This window comes from Ambystoma mexicanum, chromosome 13 (genome assembly GCF_040938575.1).
Source record: "Ambystoma mexicanum isolate Mex_15411 chromosome 13, UKY_AmexF1_1, whole genome shotgun sequence".
NCBI lineage: Eukaryota > Metazoa > Chordata > Amphibia > Caudata > Ambystomatidae > Ambystoma > Ambystoma mexicanum.
The window spans coordinates 160,657,612-160,681,249 of NC_090938.1; the positions used below are offsets into that span (position 1 = coordinate 160,657,612).

General features: G+C 47.5%; 1 protein-coding gene across 1 annotated transcript in view; it reads left to right on the forward strand.

Annotated features, from left to right (window-relative positions):
• Positions 1-9,290: 9,290 nt before the first annotated feature.
• The window catches only part of APOBEC2 (apolipoprotein B mRNA editing enzyme catalytic subunit 2), a 46,416-nt gene continuing 32,068 nt past the window's right edge, over positions 9,291-23,638 (forward strand). The window contains exons 1-2 of the mRNA XM_069633527.1: positions 9,291-9,679; positions 21,873-22,450. Of these exons, the coding sequence (XP_069489628.1) occupies positions 9,555-9,679; positions 21,873-22,410 (663 nt within the window). The 5' untranslated portion in view covers positions 9,291-9,554 and the 3' untranslated portion in view covers positions 22,411-22,450. The remainder of the gene's footprint in view (positions 9,680-21,872; positions 22,451-23,638) is intronic.

Below are 23,638 nucleotides of genomic sequence, written 5' to 3' on the forward strand. Positions count from 1 at the left end.
CCTCCACTACCCTGTGAGTTCTCTTGTGTCTTACCCTTATTTTTCTTTTTGTGGCCCTTATGAGAAGATGATTTAGCAGATTCTCCACCCTCCATATCTTTGGACTTTTTCCCCTCCTCCTGCTTACCAGGATGAGTTTTGTCCTTATGGGACACTCGATGTGACACCCATAAATCTGCTGCAATGGCCAGCTTCTTAGGATCTATCTCCTTCGAATCGGCCAAATGCTGCTTAAGCTCCGGGGAAGAAGAAGCAAAAATGTGTTCCAGCATGACAAGATTTAACATGCCTTCGAAGGTAGAAACCTTATAACCTTCGACCCAGCCAGTTAAGTTTTTCAAGGATTCAGTGACATAAGATACCCAAGTACCACCTTCCTTTTTCTTATACTCTCTGAAACGTTTCAAATATTGGGCCGGAGTCTTCCCAAACTTTAAAATGAGAGTTTGCTTTAACATTGCGAAATCAGCTCGCTCAGCCTTCGACATTTCCATAATGGCACTACAGCCAGAATGGGGCAGTCTACTGAGTAACCATGCAATCTTATCAGCATTTTCAACTTGTTGAACTTCGCATGCATACTCAAACGCATTCAGCCAGTCCATAATGTCATTCCTTTCTTCATACACACTGAGCAGATCTTTCGGAAACCGTGGATGAGAGGAGGCCCCAGACCCATGTCCAGGACCCTTGGACCCATTTGCAACCTGAAGCTTGGCCAGTTCCAACTGGTGATCCCTGTCTTTTTGTTTTTCTGCCTGTTCGATTTTTAGTTTGGCTATGCTGAATTCAGGCTCCTGCTGCCTAAACCGCAGCTCTTGCTTCTTGAATTCAAGCATAGCCTCCCCATCAGCACTGGCAGAGGAAACATTAGACATCTCGTCCTCCCTGTCCTCGTGGTCGCGATGGATCAGTGCGGCAGCAGAACCGTCGGTTCTACCAGTGAGAGCAGCCCCACCACCTTCCGCACTGTCCTCAGAAGTTATAGCGTCAAGCTGCGCTTCTTGCCACGCCACGATTCTTTGGATCATTTCCAATTTCGTGCCTTGAGAGGAAACACCTCTCTCTGCACACATCTTCTTCAATGTTTCTGATTTGGAAGCATTTAAAGTTAACAAGGTATTTGTTTCCATACTGTTAGATAGGACTATGGCCTTTTTAAAGTTATACTACAACAATTCACTACGTGTCCTGGTTGGAATAACCTGAAATGCCTTAGTTCGTGCGCAACACTGGATACCTTCAGTCGTATCCCACCGCTGTACACCAATTTGTTAAGACGGATTTCTGAACTCTGTCCTGGTGGCGCAGAAGTTAAGAAGGCCAACCTAATTACTTGGAACAGGGTAACCTCTGGACGAGCCAGACCAATCATGGTAGCGATCGCGGCGGTCAAGACTAGGTCTCAAGAGGGGTGAGGGTGACTGAAAGCCCGCAATGAGCACACAAAGCAAGATCACTTACAAACTACTCCAAACAGTTGTTATATCAAAAATATATACACATTTATTTTAAGGCCTTTAAAACAATGACCGTAGCGAGAAAATCACAGTATCACAATATTAAACCAACACATACCATACCAATACAATATATATACAAATACGACAGTCGCAAGCGTTATATGCACGAAATGTGTAGTCCACCTGCAAGGGAAGGAAAACAGGCAGTGCGATACAATGCTTTAGACTCAGTTCGTCTTCAGAGGCACCTAACTAGATGGAAGTCCGAGCCCTGCGAAGAGTGGAGCCTTGTGCTCAAAAGTACCTGCACATGCTGGTGCCAACAGGCAAAAGGAGAAGCTCTTCGAAGGAAGTCAGGCAGTTCAGTGTAGTGCTTACAGAAGAAGAACAAGTTCCGCGACTCAAGCGCAGCCTCCACTGTGGGCAGAAGCAGAGCGCGAGTACGGCAAAAGGGTGCTGTTTTACACAGCGGGGAAAAGCAATGGGCTCCTGCAGGAGGGCGACCAGATCCTAGCTAAACTACTCACCGGTCCCCGATGCAAGCAGACCCAGGCTTCTCCGCGTCAGTTTCAGCAGCTGGCAGGTTCAGAAGAGCAGGGAACGCCTCGTCGTCGTGTTGAGTAAAAAGACGTCCCAATCGAAGAAACCTGCACAGTTTTGTCACCACAGCAGGGCAACGGAGCGGCCGTGTGTATCTGAGCCAAATGTACACTACTCACTTCTGACCTGGGAACGCCAAGTGTACGAAGCGTGTGAGAGTGACAAGGACTCGAAATACAACACAACCTGGCGGCGGTTACAGAGCAAGACTCCCTTGTAAGCTGGTCAGTCAACTGGATGGCCCAGAGACGCTTCCGAAGGCTTACTGGCAGGAGATGATGAAGATGCCGAGAATAGCTGTTCCCGCTATTCCAAGGGACGAAGCACCAGTACAGGCCTTCTGGTTCGATCAAAGGTGAAAAGGGTTTCACAAGGCGACAGCAGTGCAGAGGAGGAGTCCTTCAGCGGGTCACCAGCGATTCCTCGGTCCAGCCTCTTGGTTGCAGGATACTTGGCTCCTGTATTCCTTCGTTCGTGAGAACTCAGGAGATCGACATGGTAGTGGTGTTTCCAGCCCCCTCTTATCCACAGTTCCCTTCGCGCCAAAACGGAGGGGACCCAATGGGAGATCCGCTCATCAACACTCACACCATTCGTGGACCAATCACGGACCACGGTGGTCCCAGGCATTCACACCACCCTAGACTCTCTGGCACCCAGGATGTGTATTGGGACCAGACATCCCAGCCCACACCCTGGAGGCACACAAAAGACATGTAGAAGCCCGCGAAAGCATCCGTGTTTCGCGGGAAAGTACATGCCCAAATAAGGAAGGCCCCGGGTCGGCTCGACCTGGGGAAGGTGAAGGGAGCAAGACGGTCAGCGGACAGGACAAAGGAGCCTCGTGGTCTGGCCATTTTGGGAGCCAGGCCACCATTTTGGGTTAAGCGCAGAAAACGTGCTTAGAACGCCAAAAGGAGCTCAAAACACAAAAAAACGATCGCTGCCACCATTCCCGTCCCTGAATCACTTGCACCGATCAAATACAATCCTAAACGAGTATCTAGGGCCTGTAGAAGGCTAGAGACCCAAGAGAGCTGTAACTTAGATTACAGTGCCCTCTTGTGTCATGTTGCACTAAAGCCGCAACATGATAAAAGAAACTACGGGAAACAGCGTTCCCCGGTACTGACTGTTTTAAGGGCATGTCAGTTTCCCCGTAAGAAAAGGAGCGAAGGCCCAGAGGAGTGCAGCAGAAGGCTGCACTTCTCTTGCAAAGTCAAGAACAAGGTGAAAAACAACAGCAAAAAGTTTAGGGGTTGCCACATGGAAGGAAAATTACCTACAATTACGAAATCTTTCCTAACACTGTACAGCCGGGAACACTGTCTTACAGCAGAAGAAGCCTTGCAATCCTGCATGTTGAACAAGTGACATTTATAAAAATCAACAACACTCCCTTCCTGGTGGAAGACTATAGCGCAATACCTACCCACAGGCGATCGATCAATTCAGATAAGGACAATGGGCCTCATTACGAGGTTGGAGGTAGCCTTGCCGTTTTACCGTCAAGGCTACCTCCAAACTCGCACCTGGTCCGGCAACCTCGAATGTGCAATTACCGGGCTATTCTGGCCCAGCTGGACCCAGTAATTGCCCTTTTGTGGGTGCCGGGCCCCGTACATCCCCATTCCCATTTGAGCTCCATAGGGCTCAATGATAATGCGGGGGGTGGTAGCACCGGTACCGTTAATAATGGTACTGGTGCTACCATCATGTTCTGCTCGCGGGTGCCGTTACAGCCACCAGGTCAGACTTGGTGGTTGCAAGGGCACCCGCGAGCAGAACTTCAAGTATGGAGGTACGGTAGCAACGGTGCACCGGCGCCGTTGTTGCCTTACCGCCATACTTGTAATGAGGCCCAATGATTTGCTACCTGTTTAATGTCAGATCTGGAAAATGATGCATGTGGTTGGGAAACCGATTGCTTTAGCAGCCAATCAGAGGCCCGGACCACTGGCTGCCTTCCGCAATACCATTGTTTATTGCCTGAGTAACATTGTTAAATCCTTGCATTGTCTCATGATGAGAACACAAATTGCCAAAAGTCATGTTCTCCTAACTGGCACAGCCACCCACAAGGTTGTCGCGTTCTGCCAGAGGGCACATCCAGGTTCTCAGGTTTATTTCCTTCTCACAAGGCACAGAAACCCACTAAAGTTCTTGGGTTAACTGGGGTGGTCCATGCACCCCTCAAGACTCTCAGATTTTTAATAGGGCTCAACTTCGCAATAAGGGTCTCAGGCTGTTTCAAGGTTCACAGCTAGGCACTATGGTTCTCAGAGGGAGCAGCCACCCCATAAGGGTATGGCGTTCTCACAAGGGTCCAGCCACCCACTAAGGTTCTATGGCCCTCCCACGAGTTGCAGCCACCCCTTAAATTGCGGGTTCCTTCACACGGCACAGCACCCACTAGAGCTCTCAGGGTTTTTCTCATGATGCAGAAACCCACTAAGATTATTGCCATTTTTAGTTTTTTACTTTGCTGTTCCCAGGCTCTCTCAGAGGGTGAAGCCACACCGTAAGGCCCTCGGGTTCTCCCGCTTGTTCAGCCATCACGTACTGTTCTCCCACAGTATGAAGCCCTCCACTGGGTTTGTAGTTTTTACCTAGAGGACGCATCCGTTCCTTAGGATTTCAGGCTGTTTTCCACACAGTGCAGCCACACCCTTAAAGTTCCCAGGCTCTTTTACAAGGTGATTCCCTGTACTAACGTGCTCAACTACCCCACAGACTGATTTTCTAACATTCTCCAGTTCTCCCAGAGACCGCCGCCACACTTGCGGTTGGCAATTCTCCTTGCAAGGACAGTCCATCTGCCTCATTGCTTCTCCCCTGCGTAACTACCTACAGGAGGGACGTGTGGTGAAGCGCCATGCGCCTCTTGAAGTTGCCCAAAACTACTATGCGGTCCTGCCTCCCACAGGTAACGGACTGCCTGCAATCAAGGCAGTCCAGCTTGCCTCATAATGCAGCGGAAGGGCTCATGCCCTAACACAGGCGCTGCAAGGGGCGCATTGCCTGCAACAGCTTGTTGGGCAGTGCAGGTGACGGGGGCCTTCTGCTGCACACAGTTGCTGGTGCCACTAGCAAAGATTGGTCAACCTGGACAGGGCAGGGGTTATGGCATATTATGACCTATGTTGCTGCCATGATGCACTATAGCCCTGGGATGGGATAGGACCCTCTCCCTCTCCCTCTTCCTCACCATCACCAGAAGGGAGGATGTTGGCAACTAAGATGCAGATGTACAGGTCTCGTTCATCAGGCACTTTCTTATGCCACCAGCAAACATAGTACCTTGTGGCCCTCGTCCCTATGGGGAGGCTCTTGCCCCTTCCATTCTGCCCCTGCATGACCCTCTACCCACAGCCCTCTGCCACTCAGCAGACCTCAGGCTCTTCCCACAACAAGGTTACCTGCTTACAGGACAAAATCCCATCCCCAGGAGCACATGAGTGGCTTAAGGGAGGGCAGAGGACTCTACTCACTGGGGCTCCTCCTGTGCCTGGTTGCCCCCTCCACCATGGGAGGCACAGGAAGCGTCTCCTCCACCACCTTAATCTCTTCTCCTACCTGCTGCTGCACCACCAGCTAAGGATGGTCCTCCTCCCCGATGGACCTCCACTTCTTCCTCAGTGGCTGGATGGTGGAAGTGGTCTCCCTTCTGGGTGCAGCCAACTTCCTACCTACTCAATAACCTTCATTCAGTCAAGAGCCGCCGCCCCATAATGCCCCTCCAAGATTCTTGCTGTGGCTGATCCCTCCTCTAATATGATGAACCTGCCCTTCTGCTCCACCAGCAGCCATGCCTCTCTGGGGGGCATGCACTAGAGGCCTTGCTACCACAACGGCCTCCACAAGAGGCACGGTCACCCCAGACTCCGTGCTACAAGTCGGGGCCTCCTCCAGTGGCCCTGCCTCCAACCCACTTAGTGATCAATAATGCTGCATTGTCCTTGCCTGTGAACCGGTGCCCAAAAGAGCCTAAGGCTCCCCACTCCTCATCCATCATGGGGAGCGGGGGAACCCCCCCCCCTCCTGCTCGGGGATACAGAGCTCTGCCTCCTCAGTCTCCCCCTAGCAGCGTAGCATGTGCTGCCCTAGAAGAGCCTCAATTGTGAATTTGCAAAGCTGAGTGCAAACCACATGTGACCACTCCCCAAAGAACAAAGGTTTTCAACACCAACCAAATCAGCCCCAAGAATCATAGGCCATACTAGAACAGCCAGCCAAGCATACTTTTATTCGGTTTTGACCTTCAAGTTCCAAATACAGTTAATACATAAAAAAACAGGTACACACATATACTATTTCAGATACAAATCAACAGAGGGTTCCTGTGCAAACATTTTTACATCATGAGAGTGGACAAATACTACACTTAATACATAAAAAGCTCAAATACACGTATACAAACCTCTAATACAAATCGGCGGAATGTTCCTGTGTAAAGCTTACAATTGTTACATCATTGGGGTGGGCAGATATACAAAATAATAAGTCAGCAGGTGCAAATCAACAACATGATTCATACAAGACTCCCAAATTTGGCAGCCCGTAGGCAGAGAGAAGCACAAAATTGCTTAGTATCTGAAAAATACTGAAATTAGAAATAAAACTTAGAGTTCCATGGGGCAGCTCGCGTTTGGTGCCCTTCTGTTAAGTGGTTATAGTATTAAAACAGCAGTGACCAATGAGAGCAATTGCCCGCAGCCTCGGATGCTTATTCACTCTTGGCCACTACCACAGGCAATCTTCAAGGTCTTATTTCTCAGCAGCCGTGGCCTGTGAATAAAGCACCCAGTTCCAAAAACCACATGAGGGAGCAGGCATTCTCATAATTACCTTAAAGCAGGCGTTACATGGCCAATACCAGCATTATTCAAAATAGGTCACAGGTACATACAGCTTAGGGAATGGGTTTTATTGCAAATTAATAAAAAGTGCAAAATATTCTCTATATAGGATCCGCACATTGGGTAGAGGTCAGATTGTGCTCCCTGCCATCTCTAGGTTATACAGGCTACTGGCAAAAACCCGAGCCTGAATCGCACATAATAAGAGGTCTCCCATGACGAAAGAATGGTATCCATGTAAACCTTGAACCCTATTTCCACTGTAGTTTCAAGGTAATCCACACCGGATTTTAACTGTGGCATCAACTATCAGATCTTCTTACAATAGCATTTTGCCCTAGTTTTTGGGGTGTTCAAATCCCATATCTGAGGTACATGGGGCTTCTTCCACAGATCTGGCAGGCCCAGCTGGGAAGACGTGCCTTCACATGCACAAGCCACTTTAAACGTCTCCCCCCTTCAAGGCTCAGATCGTGGGACGGTAGCCCCTCTCCGTTCCATACCCTGGCCCAGGACAGTCTCGGTTTGAGTGAAATCCGAGCCGATACCCTAGTGTTGTCAAGTTTTAAATGGACCAGAGCCAATGTGGCTGATACAGGCAAGAGTAATAGTTTCTTCAAGAATTTGATTTCACATATAGACAGCTCTGAGGTGTCTATATGTCTATAACCCTGCATGACAACCTAGCAGACCAGCAATTATGAAGACAAGACAACACCAACAATCATACAAGTGGAAATGAGAAAGGGCAAACTATTTATTTTTTGGGAGGATGGGGTTAAGGATTGGACACAAAGGGAAAAGAGAGCGAGGAGGAAAGGGCAAGATAGGCTTCTATGTGTGCATGGGGAACTAGCAACATACAATGGATACACTCAACAAACACTAAACGAAAGGGTTACATGCAATTCCTACAAAAAACGAAACACCAAGAAATTAGACAAAAAGCAACACTAAGCAGCTACAATCTCCCCCTAACGTCTGGGAGCCCTGCTCCAAAAACCCTCCAAACAGCAGTGTGAGCCTGCCCTTGGTACTTCTTCCCCAACAGCCATCAAAGCCCACAAATGAACAGGGTCTAAACTGGGCCTTATGTAGGGGTTTAACTTCCGGTAAGAGAGTCTAAGCTCCTGGATGGCTGAAAAAACTCGACAAATTATCCATAGACGGGTCTGATTGGCTGGACGAACTCAACAACTAAACCCGTCATTCGACCGAAGATCCCTAGGTTGTGATTGGACAATGAATTATTCCCAGAGCCTGCTGCAAATTTGCCTGACTGGCCTAGCTTACTGTAGTCCAATGTTGGGCAGTTTGAAGACTTATTGCACTGGGCAGTAAGTAGAGCTCACCAATGTGCTTTAAATGTAAAGGGCACCACGTGTCACAATATTTCACAAAGATGTGCCACGAAGTACATCTTAGTTGATCATTGTGGCTTGCCAATCTGGGCCTCTTTTTAGTTTGGGCTACTAAGTGTCGCACCTATAAGCCAAAACTATTGCATTGGCGCACGGATCGGCAGGAATGACTTATGAGGAGGAACACACAGTCTGTAGGTGTTGCTTGGTTATGTGAGCACCCATTGCCTGCCCATGACCAGGTTAACCCATATGGCCATTCCTACCCATTCCTGCCTCTGCCCGCCCAAAACACCTCATTGTGGGAACTCTTTGTGCTTGCTTTAATCAAGCCTTACCATCAGGCCTTGCTTTCAAATTGCCTGCCAGTGGTTTTTGAAAGCAGTCTTCTGAGAGTTAATGACTTAATTGGAGTTGTAAACACGCTACTGGTGTAATAAAAATGTTTTACCAGGTTTGACTTCTGCCACTCGATCTATAAGCGCTGCATGTCCTCACTGAAATCCTGTTAAAATCAAGCATTGGCAAAGCCACAGAAGCCTTGCCTAAAACAAGCATTAGCAAAGCCAACATTTTGGGATTGTGAAAAGGTGTGCAGCTTTCGCTAGGCACAGCTATTATACGTCCAGATACTTGCACCATTTTTCACCTGCTACCAACAATGGGTAGGTAGTTCATACCACTACGGCTGTGCCTGGCAAGTGCCTTTCCCACGCAAGCACAAAAACCCAATCTGTTGCCATTGCCAGTGCTTGTTTTGTTGGGGTTCTAATTTTCCTTCCAGGCTGATCTTGTTTCAGGAACACCCGGTCAAGGGGTACTCTAAGGTCAGGATTGAAATATGGTTGGCGGGGCTGGCAAGGTCATGTGAACCCACTTGCCAAGAGTCTTCCCTGGCGATGGGTAAACAGGGCAACCACTTCGTTTCCAAGATTTTTTCCATCCGATGGGCGTCACCGAGGCTAATTCCATCGTGACAATCATTGCATAAAAGCACAAGATAACACATGAAAAGGAGGCATCGCGATAACAAACGAGCAAGGCTGTTCCCGGTACCACCTGAGAGTGGTCGGTGCAGTCGCCCCCTCTTATCTCCCCGAAGCTCGCTGCTGCTGCTGCCGCCCCCATCCCCCCCGACTTTGAGCCATAATTAGCCCGGGCCAGTTGCTGTCGAGACTCCAGCTCAGACGTCCCTTTGCCACCCTGCTGCAGATCACCAGAGAAGCCCCTCTCTCTCGGTCCCTTTCCCCCCCAAGCTCTCCCGAGGACGCATGATGGCTGAACAGCAAGGCAACCCCGAACCCCCCAAGAATGGGCAGGACCCCGAAACCGAAAATGCCGAGAAGCCCGAGAAACAGCCGGAAGAGGAGTTGCCCCCCTTCGAAATTGTGACGGGGTAAGTAAGACTCCAACACTGAAAACAAATGCTCATTCTTCAGAATCGCCCCCCTGAAGCCCCTCCTAATTAGTGAGGGGCGTATTTTTCTGCTTGAAAAATAATCTTTTGAGACACTTCTCGTTTCCCCAGTAGTGCAACAGTTTTATTTTAAGTTTTACTTTTGGGGGACTGGTTTATGTGAGGCCATTTTGTCAAACAAGGGTGCCTTGCTACACACGACCAGTTCCACCAAAGAACCCGATGGAACTCAATTCGCTTTTGCACCCCGAAATAAGAAATCATTTTTAAGAACTCGGATTCCATTCGAAATTCACCAAAAGCAACTTATCAGGCGAACACGAGTTTGATTGGTTCTTTGCTGGGAGCTGAATTTACCCACAGAAGCTGTGTGTTGCAATTGGGCATTCACCATTCCCGTAGCGCTAAACTCCTGGCAGGTCGTCAGATTCGATTTTGAAGTGGATGTGTTTTACTATCGATTGTTTAATGTTAGGATTAAAATGATTTCTTAAGGAGTAGCAAAAAAAAGAAAAGTCATTCTCAGCCACAATCGTGGTATTTCTTTGCAGGGTAAACACTAAATTTGAAATCCAAAACAGGAATCTTTGTGCGCAATCCACAGGGACGTCATTTGGGGGTCGCACCTGCGACCCCTGATGTGTCACTTTCTACCCACAAAAAAAAAAAATTCTTTTAAAAAACGTGTCTTTTAAATGTAAGCTTCTGGACTGGCGATGGCCAGTGCCATGTGGCTTTTTGTTTCTGGAGTGGCTGACTTTCCTGTTCAGGCCTCTTAAAAGTAAAATAAATTAAAAAAAACAGGGGGTTGCACTAGTGGAACAGTTTCAGCAGTGGCCCTAAATAAGAAAGAACAGGAATAACAAATAATGTGTCTTTCTGGAATTCTATACAATAATTGCTAGACTCATTAAAGGTTTATTTCAGTCACACTTCAGGGGGTGAGCCCCTGATTTAGTCTGTTCTTAAAACACCTTAACTCAGCCTTTCATCCTTCTGAGGTCTATAAATCAGTACCAACACAGGATGGGTGATATTGGGTGTATATTTTTTCTTTATAAAGCGCTTAAGAGTAAGTGCTATATAATAACACATCATTATCATTTGTTCACGGACGTCGGCTTGCATTCACAGTAATTTGGAAATATGGGCCTATACACACTGATATTAACGATATGCACAGTGATCCATTCTTGTATGAAATGTACATCACATTATAGTGATATCGTAACCATATTTTTCGTTGTGTAATTAGGAACAATGCTATGTGATGCCCCTTCCTGTTTTGTCAAGGGGCGGAAGGTCATGTTCCTTCGCTTCCCGTGATGTCACTTCGGGGTTCGATCAAATGGCATCACTTCCTGTGATGTCATCCAGGGGTCAAGGGTCATGTGATGTCACTTCCACTGCCCCTGGCATTTTGGTGTGGAAAGTTGAGGTTGGGTTAACAGGCCGGGTTGGAGAGGATGCTCGGCAGGGTTCTATGTCTAAACCCTGCCTCCATTGAAGACTGGTTTTTGTAGGCCTTTTAGGAGCGGAGTTCCAAACCTACTTGGATCCGCTGCGGGCCGCACTGGTAACAATCCAGTGTCACATCATCCTGCATCATCTCGCAGGTGCTGGGTTGCTCTTGTTGATTTGTATAGTCTACCTGCGACATAACGCTCATTGCCGAGCAGTCACAAGACCCTGCTAATAACCCATACCTGCCTAGTCTCTGGGTTTATCCCAGAGAATCCACGTTTTTATGCACTTCTCCGGGTCTCTGGGGAAGAGCGTGGAGTCTCCGGGATTACCGGCAATCCAAGGAAGTGCGCCGACGCCTCGATGTGATTGGCTACAAACAAACCGTTTGGACATTCCCATTGAGGTGTGGGCAGAAAGTAAGGATCTGCAGCAGATCGGAAGGCCGGGTTCCCCCGTTAGCAGCACCTCATGCACTGAATAGTGAGCGACACGGCGCAAACACGAACGCGACTCACTTCAGAGAAAAAGGCGGCTTGGAGACCGGCTGCTCCAGTCTGTTCAAAATGGGGAGGAGGGCTCATGTGACAGCATCTGTAACCTTGCTTTTACCATTGGAGTTTTAGTATTTATGAATAGGAATTCAAAGAAAAGAGCATTTTAAATTAACAGCAAATTCTTTGGCAAACAGCACGTGATCTGGGTTTTATCCAAAATTTACCTTGAACTAGTTTTGGAAAAGAGGCTCTCTGCTGTTTAAAAAAAAAAAAAAAGTGGTGGAGTCGGATGGGCGGGGTCTTGGAGAAGGGGGCGGGGCATATGTGATATCATTCTCCGGGTTTTGCATTTGGGGACGTAGGTAGGTATAAATAAATCATGGATTGCTGCAGACACATTGTCTGTACCGATGATGGGCAGGTGGGAAGGGGGGCAGGGGGTCAGGGGATGGCGGACAGGGGTAGGGTGACCAGGTGTCCTGGTTTTCTCGGGACTGTCCCGGAATTGGACCTTTGGTCCCCCCGTCCCGAGAGTTTTTTTTAAGTTAAGAACCCTGTCCTGGTTTTGGAGGGATGGACGATGTTAATCATTGTTTTGGGGAAAGGTATGGTGACAACTTAACTTAATAGGCAATAATAAACATTATTATGCTTTCACAATGTATTACACTTTTACAACTGCCCATCTCGAGAACGGGGTATAATTTTATGGGGTCGGAATTTTTGCACTGCAGAATGGACTGGAAGCCGCAACATTACAGATGCCAGCCACATGCATTACCCGACTGTGCCACATAGACCAGTTTGGAAACGCTAAACGGCAAGTCCTGTAACATCCATCAGAGCAAAAGCTCGATTTTTATTGGCTTTATTCATAGTCAAAACTGCACCAGTAATAGGCAGGCGCAATGCTGGAAATACTGTGGGCTTGAGGGGGAGGGCGGGCTCGGGAGGATATTATGTGGGGGCGCCGTTAGGGGGTAGTGTTTCTTCTAGGTTGTTGGTTGTCCCGGTTTTTCATCTTGAAAATCTGGTCACCCTTGTCAGGGGGTGTGGCTATAGCCCCAGGAGTGTCACTTAAGAGATGAGAAGAGTGGATTATGGGAAGGGGAGGCTGCATGAAGCTGCCTGCTGTGGGGGTCAATGACCAACTAATGGTGTTTATTTCAATGCTTTTTAGCGGAGAAAGGGAAGGCACGGTGTTTGAATTGTGGAGGGTTGAGAATGAAGTGGGAGGGGAGCGCAGAGGGCGGGTTCTGGGGTGGTGAGGTAGTAAAAGGGGGCAGGGCAGGGGGAACATAGTTCCATTACTTTGGCCACTGAGTAGCCGAACAGAAAAAAAATCTCACAACTGGAATGGGAAACCGGGGCGTGCAGGGCAATAGTTAAGGTGGGAAGTTCCAAGAATAAATTCCCTGGTAAGCATTGAGGTGTGCTCACAGACCCATGAAGACGTCATTTAGGGGTTGCCAGGGGTCGCAGTTGCTACCCCTAAAAAAAGTTATTTTTTTTTAAATTGAGGCTCATGGGGTGTGGCCAGCAGCATGTGGCTCTTTGTTTCTGGAGTGGCTGGTTTTCTGATGGCTATAGCCAGTAAGATAGCTCAGCGGGTTGAGTGCTGGCTGCTGCAATGCATGTGTGATTTGCAGGTTCGACTACCGGTAAGGTCAACTCAGCCTTTCATCCTGGAGAGGTTGATAAATGAGTACTAACACAGGTTGTTGGGTGATATTGTATGAATATTTGCTCTATATGAAGCGCTTAAGCGCAAGTGCTATATAATAACACATCAATATCGTTTGTCCTTGGACGTCTGCTTGCATACACAGTCATTTGGTAATATGGGCCTATACGCACTGATCTTAACGATACACATGGTGATCCATTCTTGTATAAATGTATATCACTTTACAGTGATATCTTAAACATATTTTTCGTAGTGTACTTCGAAACAATGCTATGTGATGCCACTTCCTGTTTTGTCAAGGGGTGAAAGGTTGTGTTCCATCGCTTCCCGTGATGTCACTTCGGGATGGGGTCAATTGACATCACTTCCTGTGATGTCATCAGAGCTCAAAGGTCACGTGATGTCACGTCCACTACCCCTGGCATTCTGGTGAAATTACGTCCCTGCCCTGAATGCCACACCAGATCAGAACTGAAATGTCTTGGCAAAACAGAGTTGGGAGAACCAATGCTTCCACTACAGGGTTGCAGAACTGTCATGGAAAAACAAGATTTCCCTTGCACTTAAGCAACTTTACATGCTTCGCTCTCGCCCATTTGAAACAAAAGCATGCGCTCTTCTAATGAGCCAATTGGAATTCTCAAAACGAGGGCACGAACTGGTGGTCTGCATTCCACAAATCTGGGGCATGTGATGTGGCTCCACTAGCCAATCAAATCTGACAGCGTCAGGCGCGGCCATCATAGCACAGGCACTCATTATGACGCCGCATAACGTGTGCATACAAATTGCCGACATTGTAAGGTTGTCCTTTAGGGAACAAACCACCCAGGATGCGACTTTCTAAGTCTGCATAGAGTGCACGGGACTGTCATGCGTGACGCTTCCGTTCAGCACCTCATAGCGCAAATTGTACAACCGAGTCTTCCACGCAAGCCAAGCAGGCGGCGTTTTCAATGGATTCCCATCGAGCCCTCGTGCTTTTAGCAGGTGAATAAAGCAAGCAGATCCCAGTTCAATCAAATCCCTTACTGCCAGCATGAACATATCATGCTGGCAGATTTGCATGGCACAGTGCTCCGGGGTGGCAGAAACAGTAATTGCGCTTGGTGCTCTGTGCCCCCGTTCTGTGGAGTAACTTTGCTGAAAATGTTGGGGGGGGACATGACATCTGAAGAAAAGGTGCCCCAGCCAAATGAATAGGGACAACATGGTGTGCCATGAAAGTTGGGGGGACACACACCCATGTGCCCCCTAAAATTACGCCCATGCTTTCACCACACACATCAATACAAATCTGGATTAGAGCAAAAATGCATGCAGAAAAGTTTTACGTATGCTTTTTACGCACGTTTTTACTCTACTGCATAATGAACACGATGCCTTATTCCATCACATGTTAAACTGAAGCCATGGCAGAGAAGCTGGCACTATAAGGGAGCACGTGCCTACAGCCTTAATGGACATTTTACACGACAATTCCTTTCTCCCTGCCACTGGAGATGCTTAGCTTGGCTGGCGGGCAGTTATCACATAAGGCCCGATACCTTGCAGATCAGTGACAGGGCAAGGTGCTCACTTGATGCCCGGAAGAAGCGGTGACAATGATGGCACAGTACATAGGAGTAACATCACAGGCTACTGACCAATCCCTGGCTGCCTCTAAGGTTCAAACCGGGACCCTGGGACCCCTCCCCCCCACCTCCTCCCACCCCCGCAGGCTTGGTTTTCAGAGAAACAGACGCTCTGAACAAACATACACAGAAGTCCATCACAGAAGACAGGGGACAGGAGAGGTGCCATGGCTTAGAGCAATGGCGCCCAACCCCCTCCATGGCGGTGGCCCCTGCCCTCATCTCTTGCCCAGCTGTCAGGGCAGGCAGGGCGGACATTCTTTCGAGGGTTATTTTTAACGATGTACCGAAGCTTGAATTTACTTTATGTTTATTTAACATTTGAGAGCGGGCAGTGCAGGGGAGGGGTGTGGGGATTCGAGGGGGCCAAAATCAGAGAGGCATACAGGGTCGGCTGGGACATAACATCGGTCCAGACACCAATAAAGAAGTGGCCCAGGATCACACATTACAATTAGTTACTCTCCAGAACAGACTGTCTGGACTACCCAAGGGAGTGCTTCTAGTTAAAATATGTTGCATATTTTCTTAGTAAAATTGGTTAAAACTAGTGTTCTAATTTAAGAAACTGGGCCGCTCTGGCCAAAAAACGTAGTCCATTCTGGCCAAAAAAAAACAGAGCGGTACTAGAGTCCGGGGTTGGCGCTTCGGCGACTACCTCCTTGCCCTATAGACCAGTCCGAATCCAGAGGTAATGTCTGGCCACTTCGATTCAACGAAATGTTGTATTGGGCAATGGGGGTTGGGCGGGGGGGGGGGGTGTTAATTTTTTATTAACTAATAAACATATTCCCAATAAACGCACTTAAACTCTCTACATTTCTTTGCTCCATTCTTTGAAAAGCTTTAGATTGAGAGTAAACATATACTTGCGGTTTTTTGATAAGGGGCAGATTCCCGTATTAATGCAATTTGCTAGTTTAGCTCAACACCCAAATTATCCCACACGAAGCAAATCAATTCAGGTGCTATTTATCTACTGAAAGCTTTAGACTGTGCACCTAAACCTCATAAATGTAATATAGATTCATCAATTCAAATGTTTTTAACTAGATTTAACTTAAGACATTTATCTTCTAAAGCCCTAACCTCAAGAAAGCTCAACGAGTGACTTTTGAATCAAAGCAGAGCCCCAGAAGTTATTTTAATTAGCATAAATGCATGTGAAAAAGGGACTGGCTGTCATGCAACCCCCATGTTGATGGGCCATCCTTGCCCTCCTGTGACAGGTTGGGCCAATTCCTGTTCTGAAAAGAAGCTCAAATGATTGTGAAAAGATCTGCTACCTACAAATGAAAACCAACCCCAAACTGACAATGTTTGACTGCATTATGAAATAGCAAGCCGATAGAATTCAGAATCTGTTCTAACTTATACTTATAGCCTCTTTTCCCCACTATTTTAATCACTTTTTTCCCCTAATTGCACTTATATTTTATTTCCTGCATTTATTGAGAGAGAGAACAAGTCCAATTGGAGAACAGGTGCCCTACATTAGAAGGAATAGTAATGTGGCGTTATGTACCCATTCCACAGGCATCACCGGGGGTAACGTGAAGTTAATGTGAAGTTAACGTGGTTACCGGGCCGTTACCACCTGGTGATGCCCGTGGAATGGGTAGATAAGGCCATTCGCACCCGTCCCATGCACTGGGACGGAGCTAATGTACAGTATTTTCGCTCCCTGAACGGGGCGCCTCTTGGCATGCTGTTCATATAACGAAAAGACTGTTCCAAGATGGCCACCATGGAAAGGGAATGCAGGGCTCTGCATGCAGCTCCGCTTCCAGTTCTATAACGGCCGTCGGGAGCAGACTGGCAGATGCAGCTGTGAGTGTTGATGCAGCCGAAATAAGGTTACTTGGGGGAAGGGGGGGCGAGAGGCCAGCAGCCAGGCGGCATGGAATGCAGGCTTTCACTGCCGGTTCAAGCCCGCGTTCCTAGCCACCTGCTTGGCTGGCTCCCCCGCCAGGTTGCTAATAAGCAATTGACGGCTTGATGTTAATGAATAAAAGATGCACAGACCACGGATGGGTCAAGACACACAAAAGAGAGGCCACATGGACTGGAAATGTACAAAGTCTTAAACACAGTAATGCTCGGGACAATGTGGACCGGGATGGGAGTACACACCCCACAAGCCCAACACCCCATCCCTATTCAAATCTCACATAGCACAGTCATAACACCTTCTGCACTAACTTCAGCACAGACCAAACATGCTGGAATCCAGTCCCAGAGCTAGAGTCTGCATCCAAGAAATTCCCCACACGCTGCATCCACTGCGCTCCAGATGCATCCTCCACCTAAGGGCACATTTTCTTTTCTTCGTCAGAGTTTACCAAATATGCACATGAAGTTCCAGTGGAGGTTCCCTTCCTTTATGTCCCAGTGGTATTCATGGTTGGGGAGGATAAGACTTTTCCTACCGCACACTAATCTCATTAGCAGCAACCGATGAAAAGTGCATGGCTGATGTGGCAGGTGAGGCCGCACCAACAGAGTTTACTTGTGCCTGTCCTAAACATGGCCACCACCACTTTACAGGAGTCTTTGCTAGCGCAGGCGCAATAAGGCAGAACGTGATCAATTTGTGGGGGGTGTTTGCCAGGGCTCAGTCCAGGCACTTATCTTTGAGCACCAGCACTTATTGTCTCAGACTCACTTTAATTATGCAGCGATGTTAGTCAGTGCATCCATTAACCACAATGAGCAGGTGCGCGCTGTAGTGTAATCCCAAATATGACGGCACTGTGGGGAGGAGGTATGGGTGGGGGCAGCAGTGGTGCCCACCAGCAGAGTCAGAGGAGTGTTAGAAAATATTTGGGGCCTGGCCTGGCATTTAAATAAAAATACAAATGAAGTACTGAACCGCTTCCCACAGCAGATTTCAATCCTCCAAGAGTGCCCTTGTGTACTACGTATCGTTGACACCTCCGCAAACAGTCTTGGAGCCACTTTGGGAAGGTGTGCTGGCATGTTCCAGGCCCTCAAGCCATCAGTCCTAGATCGAATAGTTTGAGAATGCCAGACAACTGGCCATATGCATCCATTTATCGTGGCATTGCAGTCACAGTTCCATTGAACCGCTCTGGGCCACCACAAACAACGCTGGCTACCCACTTCCAATTGACAAGGGCAGGTGTACTTGAAAAGCCTATTGGCTGGAAGCTCGCAAGTGCTCGGTGATGTGCTTCCTTGCAGGACAAGACTTGCATCGCTGAGTGATGCTACTTTAAAGCTTTAATCGTGTTGCCCCAGACAGTGGGAGCCTGTGTCAAACTGCACCACCTGGCGGCCATGTACCCACTCTCTCCCGATAGGTGGACTAGATATGGACCAACCAGATGTCCCTGTCAGATGTTTGTAACTGTGGCAGGCTTATGCTTGGTCTCTTCGGCTGGTAAAGCGTGAATCTTGGAGCAAGTCATCCTATCAAGCAGGAGGACATCTACACCTCTCTAGTACAGGGGTCTGCAACCTTTGGCTCTCCAGATGTTTTGGACTACAATTCCCGTGATATCTGGATATAGACTATGCTGGTTAGGGATGATGGGAGGTGTAGTTCAACACATCTGGACCACCAACGGTTGCTGACCCCTGCCTAGGCCTTCAGCGAGTTGTGGTCTGGTTTGCTCTCAGGTTTGGAGTGGTAGCTGCCTTTGAGAGAGCAACATGATCGAGCACCCGATCACTTGCATGCAGGCGGCTTGGTGGGCCAAATGGACATTACTGGAAGATAAGCGAGTGCCGGCCAAAGGAGCATCCACATGACGTCATGTCCGAGGATTGGACTCTGTACAGAGGGCCATTACAACAGAAAAGTATGGGTAGCAGCAACTGCTTTGTCATCAAAGTAGTAGTGCCAAGGAAAACAACAAATGCTGATCCCAATGTAACAATCTGGAGCTCTCTTAAAATGGCAGCTCCGTCTTCAGTTTCGACTATGTGTACCAGCATGTTACATCGCTTCAGACACATTTTGTGGTATGGCTTGGAGTGGCTCGGGGGTGCCTTTCATTAAGGAAGCGGGGGGGGGGGGACTATAGCCCCGGGTCTTTTGGTTGTAGCCCCGGATAGAAGCTCAGGGGTTACAACCAAAAAAGCTAGCTAGCCCCGAGCCCTGACTGTCCCAAAATTAGCGTAGCCCCGGATCTTTTCCAGACCTAGCAACTCCCCTGGCTTTGGGTAACGACAAATAGCAGCCGAGGAGGTGGGAAAGAATTGCTACTTAAGGAACCTGCACACAGAAAGAGGATGAGGATGGAGAGAGGAGATTATGTTCTGGGTGCTTTGCTTGCCATGAGGCTAATTCAGCCATGCTTACTTGTTATACAATAACATTTCTAATGGCACCAACATGCCTCAGAAGCAGCTGCAGGTCCTCCAGTCTATTCCATGCACTTAAAATCAGACTTCTAGCAGAGACGATATACATCTTTTCACCATTTGCAGATGTTCGTAATTGCATTCCTTAGCAACGATTACAGATGTTTAATGCACCCCGCAGAAGATAATGAATGGGTGTCATCGGACACCTAAAGAAGAATGCCTGTAATGAGTCCCTATGGCATGGGTAACAGATCTGCAGTCAACCACCCGTAAAGAGAGGCAATGGGAGAAGGGAAGCAGGAGGGTCTGGGGAACCTTAGCAGCAGAAGGGAAAGAATAGAAGGACATGACCTGGTATACTTAGTGGTCAAGGTGTGATATGGAATCAGCAGAACAAGGAGAACTGGGGGATAGTGGCCTTGATGAACCGATGATGCACAACAGTTTCATAGCTCATTCTGGAAGTCTGGAGACCAACCTTTTCCCTACCACTGAGGCAAGCCATGAGCGCCAACCATAAGGAGTGCCAGAACTAAAGGAATATAGTAATACACATAGGGCTGTTGTGGTTTTCCAAAGGTTCACCAAGGATTCCCTAACCAGACCTACCCCTCTAGCAAAGAAACTATGATCCTGGGCCGGGAGGATAGCTCATGGGAAACATGTTTGTCTTGGAAGCAAGACCAAGCAGAGCAACACTGGTTGATGATCAGTCCCGCTCTTGGAGACTGGTCTCCGGTATTAAGCATGCAACGAAAGATTAATTCATGAAACCTGTTGGGTTTTTTTTTGTAACACTACATACCAAAAACACTGAGCTTTCTGGTTGCCTGCATAGACCCAGGTTTTGGGTCCAATGGAGGTGGCCATTCAAACGGTACCATGGACTGGGAGTGCAGGGGCATGATTAACAATTCTGGCTATGCTAGCGTTAAGAGAGACCGGTTTTGCGGCTCTTTAGGATGTGGCATGTTGCAGCAAGTCTCCTAAATAAATAGCAGTTGCCATTTTCCTCTTTAACTGTGATGTTCCGCCAATCAAATGTTTTTCAAAGATGGGGCCCACGAGAGTCAAATCATATTTCACTGCACAACTTTGATTCCCAATATATATCATATTTCTGCTTCCCCCTTTGTAACACACTTCCCTTTGCTCGGTGTACAATAACAACTCCACACCACATTGCACAATGCCTTCTACACCATGACTTCCATATCCCATTCTACATATTGGCTTTCATTCCAATTTCTACACGGTTACTTCGATCCCTCTTTCTAGACCACCCCTTATCTTCTAGAACTCCATGTAAATCACCTACTTTACTCTACACGCTGCCATCCGTTCTACCACTCAGGCGATCAAAGTTTTGAATCTCAATGTCCAGTGAACAGGCATGTGGGCTTTACTCCAATACATTAGAGTGATATCATACACCAGAACCTTAATCAATTCTACAGATGCAGACGCCCATCCATCTTACAAGAAACAGAGTTTGGGCTGAATTAAGAGATTTTGTATTAAAAAGGATGCAATGGTGAGGTTGTGGTCCTAGTTTCGGGCAAAATAACCAAATATAAATGACCTACACCACCAAAAGTTCGAAAATAGATACTACTACATGACCTACTGACTAAATGTTCGTAGGACATTTTGTAGTATCTATGTGGTGGTGTAGGTAAAAAAAAAAATAAAAAAAGGCTGCGGGGTGTCCCCCGCAACACCCCGCTCACTATACTATAGAGTATAGTGAGCAGGGGACAACCCCACAGCTCGCCCTACCAAAAGTTAAATAAAAAATAAATAATAATAATTTTTAAAAAAGGACCCTGTGGCGTTGGTTCCCGCTCACGGAACTGAAAGGGAACCAGCGTCGCTGGACACAGCGCGTTGGAATGAAAGGTAAGTAGGGGGATGGGGGTGTGTTGGGGGTGTGGGCGGGGGTTAGTGTTTGTATGGATTTGGGGTTGTTTTACAATGGATGTCCGCATGGGAAATGTACAAACAATTTCGTATAACGTATATTTCTCATGCAGTCATTTCCGTTGCAACCTTTTCAGTCACGGTAAAACAAACCCAAATCGTGGTCTTGGACTAAGATGTCCTGGCGAAGTATGTTACTCCGACTGATTCCTCACTCTGGTTACTCCTGATGGACACAAAGTATAGCTTCATGTCACTGGATCAGAATGATTACAGACCTGAGCTTTCCTTGACATATTCTCTGCTAGTTGAGGTCAATTAGGGGTGGGGGGTCTCTAAAGAGTCCCCAGAGTCAGCATGAGATTGAGATACATAGCTCTAGCTGGTTAGATCCATTAACAATGACATTGAAACTACATCATGAGAAAAAGGCATCCTAATTGCACCAAATGGAAGTCACTGGAACAGTTTCTAGTCAAAACTGAAAAGGTCAAAGGGATCACAAGGAATCTGTGTTGTAAAGCATGCATTAAAGAATTCTGTCAAAAGCACCCAAAAATATCTTCACTGATGGCAGACTTGGACTTGCATTACCATGTTCCCCCTAATGTCTTCTTTGTTTTCCCCCAAACATTTAGGAGCCGGTTTCCGTCCTTCTTCTTCAAGTTTCAATTTCGGAATGTGGAATACAGCTCTGGCAGGAACAAGACTTTCTTGTGCTTTGTGATGGACCTCCAAGGCAAGGAGACGGGCACCTTCCGTGGCTACCTTGAAGATGAGCACATCGCAGCCCATGCCGAAGAGGCCTTCTTCAACAACATCCTGCCCGAGTGCAAGGCTGGCGTCAAGTACCAGGTGACCTGGTACGTCTCCTCCAGCCCCTGCGTGGGCTGTGCCGAGCGCATCACTGCAGTGCTGAAAAAGAACAAGAACCTGCGGTTGATGCTGTTAGTGGGACGTCTCTTCATGTGGGAGGAGCCTGAGATCCAGGACAGCCTCCGCAAGATGAAGGCCGCCGGCTGCAAGCTGAAGATCATGGGACCACAGGACTTCGACTTTGTCTGGCAGAATTTCGTCGAGCAGGAGGAAGGGCAGGAGGGGGCTTTCATGCCCTGGGAGGACATTCAGGAGAACTTTCTGTATTATGAGGAGAAGTTGAACGAAATCCTACAATGAAAGCTGCGCCAGGTCAGACTGGAGCTGCATTTTCTCCAAGGTTGGTTGTGCTAGTTTGATTCTGGGTGTGTTGAGGGTTGGGTTTTGTGCCAGACAGAGAAAGCTATGTCCCTAGTCCTTTTGGTCTGAAATTAATTAGATTTTTTATTTCAAATATGATTCCAAAAACAAAGTTATTTATTTTTAAAAAAACACTTTGGTCTGTCGTTCGAACACAAATCCATTGATAGATTGACAAATCCAGTGTGTGTCATACATTCAATGTTACATTCTCAGTGTAGGACAGTCAATTCTCCACTAAAGTACTAATGTGTTTCTTTGTGCAAACAAAAGTTTTTTCTGTCCTATATTGGACACTCGCCGATTTCGCCACACAGTGAAATTGTTATTTAGCCTTGATGCATTGTGATTTTAGGTTTCTCTTTATATTAATTGGCCCTCTACAGCACTAGTTTCCAAATGTTTCCCTTCTCGTTCACCGACAGCTGGGAAAATGAGCATGAACACAGAGTGCATCGATTCCATTAATAGGGCACACAGCTACATATTTGATGGGGAAACTGACGAACAAAAACAATATCAAATGATTAAAGTTAGTTTGACATTTTCCACACAAATGTTGCTTAGTTCAACAGAAGGAATGTGGAAAATAGAAAGGTGAGTGGGTGGATATAGGGGTCCCCCTCTCTCATCTTACGGAAACAAAAAATTAGATGAGGTAGAAGTACATTTTCAGCACACAGGTTGCATTGATAAATGAAATAAGCTCAAGTAGAATATTTTGAGTCCGCAACATCCTACATTGTTGGTACTTAAGGGGATAGCTATCGGACTGCCGGTCCGACAGCACAGCGAGTAGAGCGCTCGCTTTGACATCTGTGCTGAGCCTGCGGACGCAGGTTCGAATCCCGGCAGGGCCAAACTCAGCCTTTCATCCTTCCGAGGTCGATAAATGAGAATCACACACCGTGGGTAATAATAAGCAGCGCTCAGATACCTGAGTGTTCGTTGCGCTATATAAATGCCAAATTATTATTATTATTATTATAGCTATGAAGTAGAAGTTGAGGGTCATGTTCGGCAAGAACACACGTGTGGGCGCGCTGCCGAAGAGGTTGATGGGCAAAGTTTGCTGTATCACCAAGTCCAAAGCTGCAGGGAGATTCTGCCAACACAGCCTCGGTGCTTAGAGCTCACAGAAGATAAGGTTACCGTGCCAGCTGTGTCC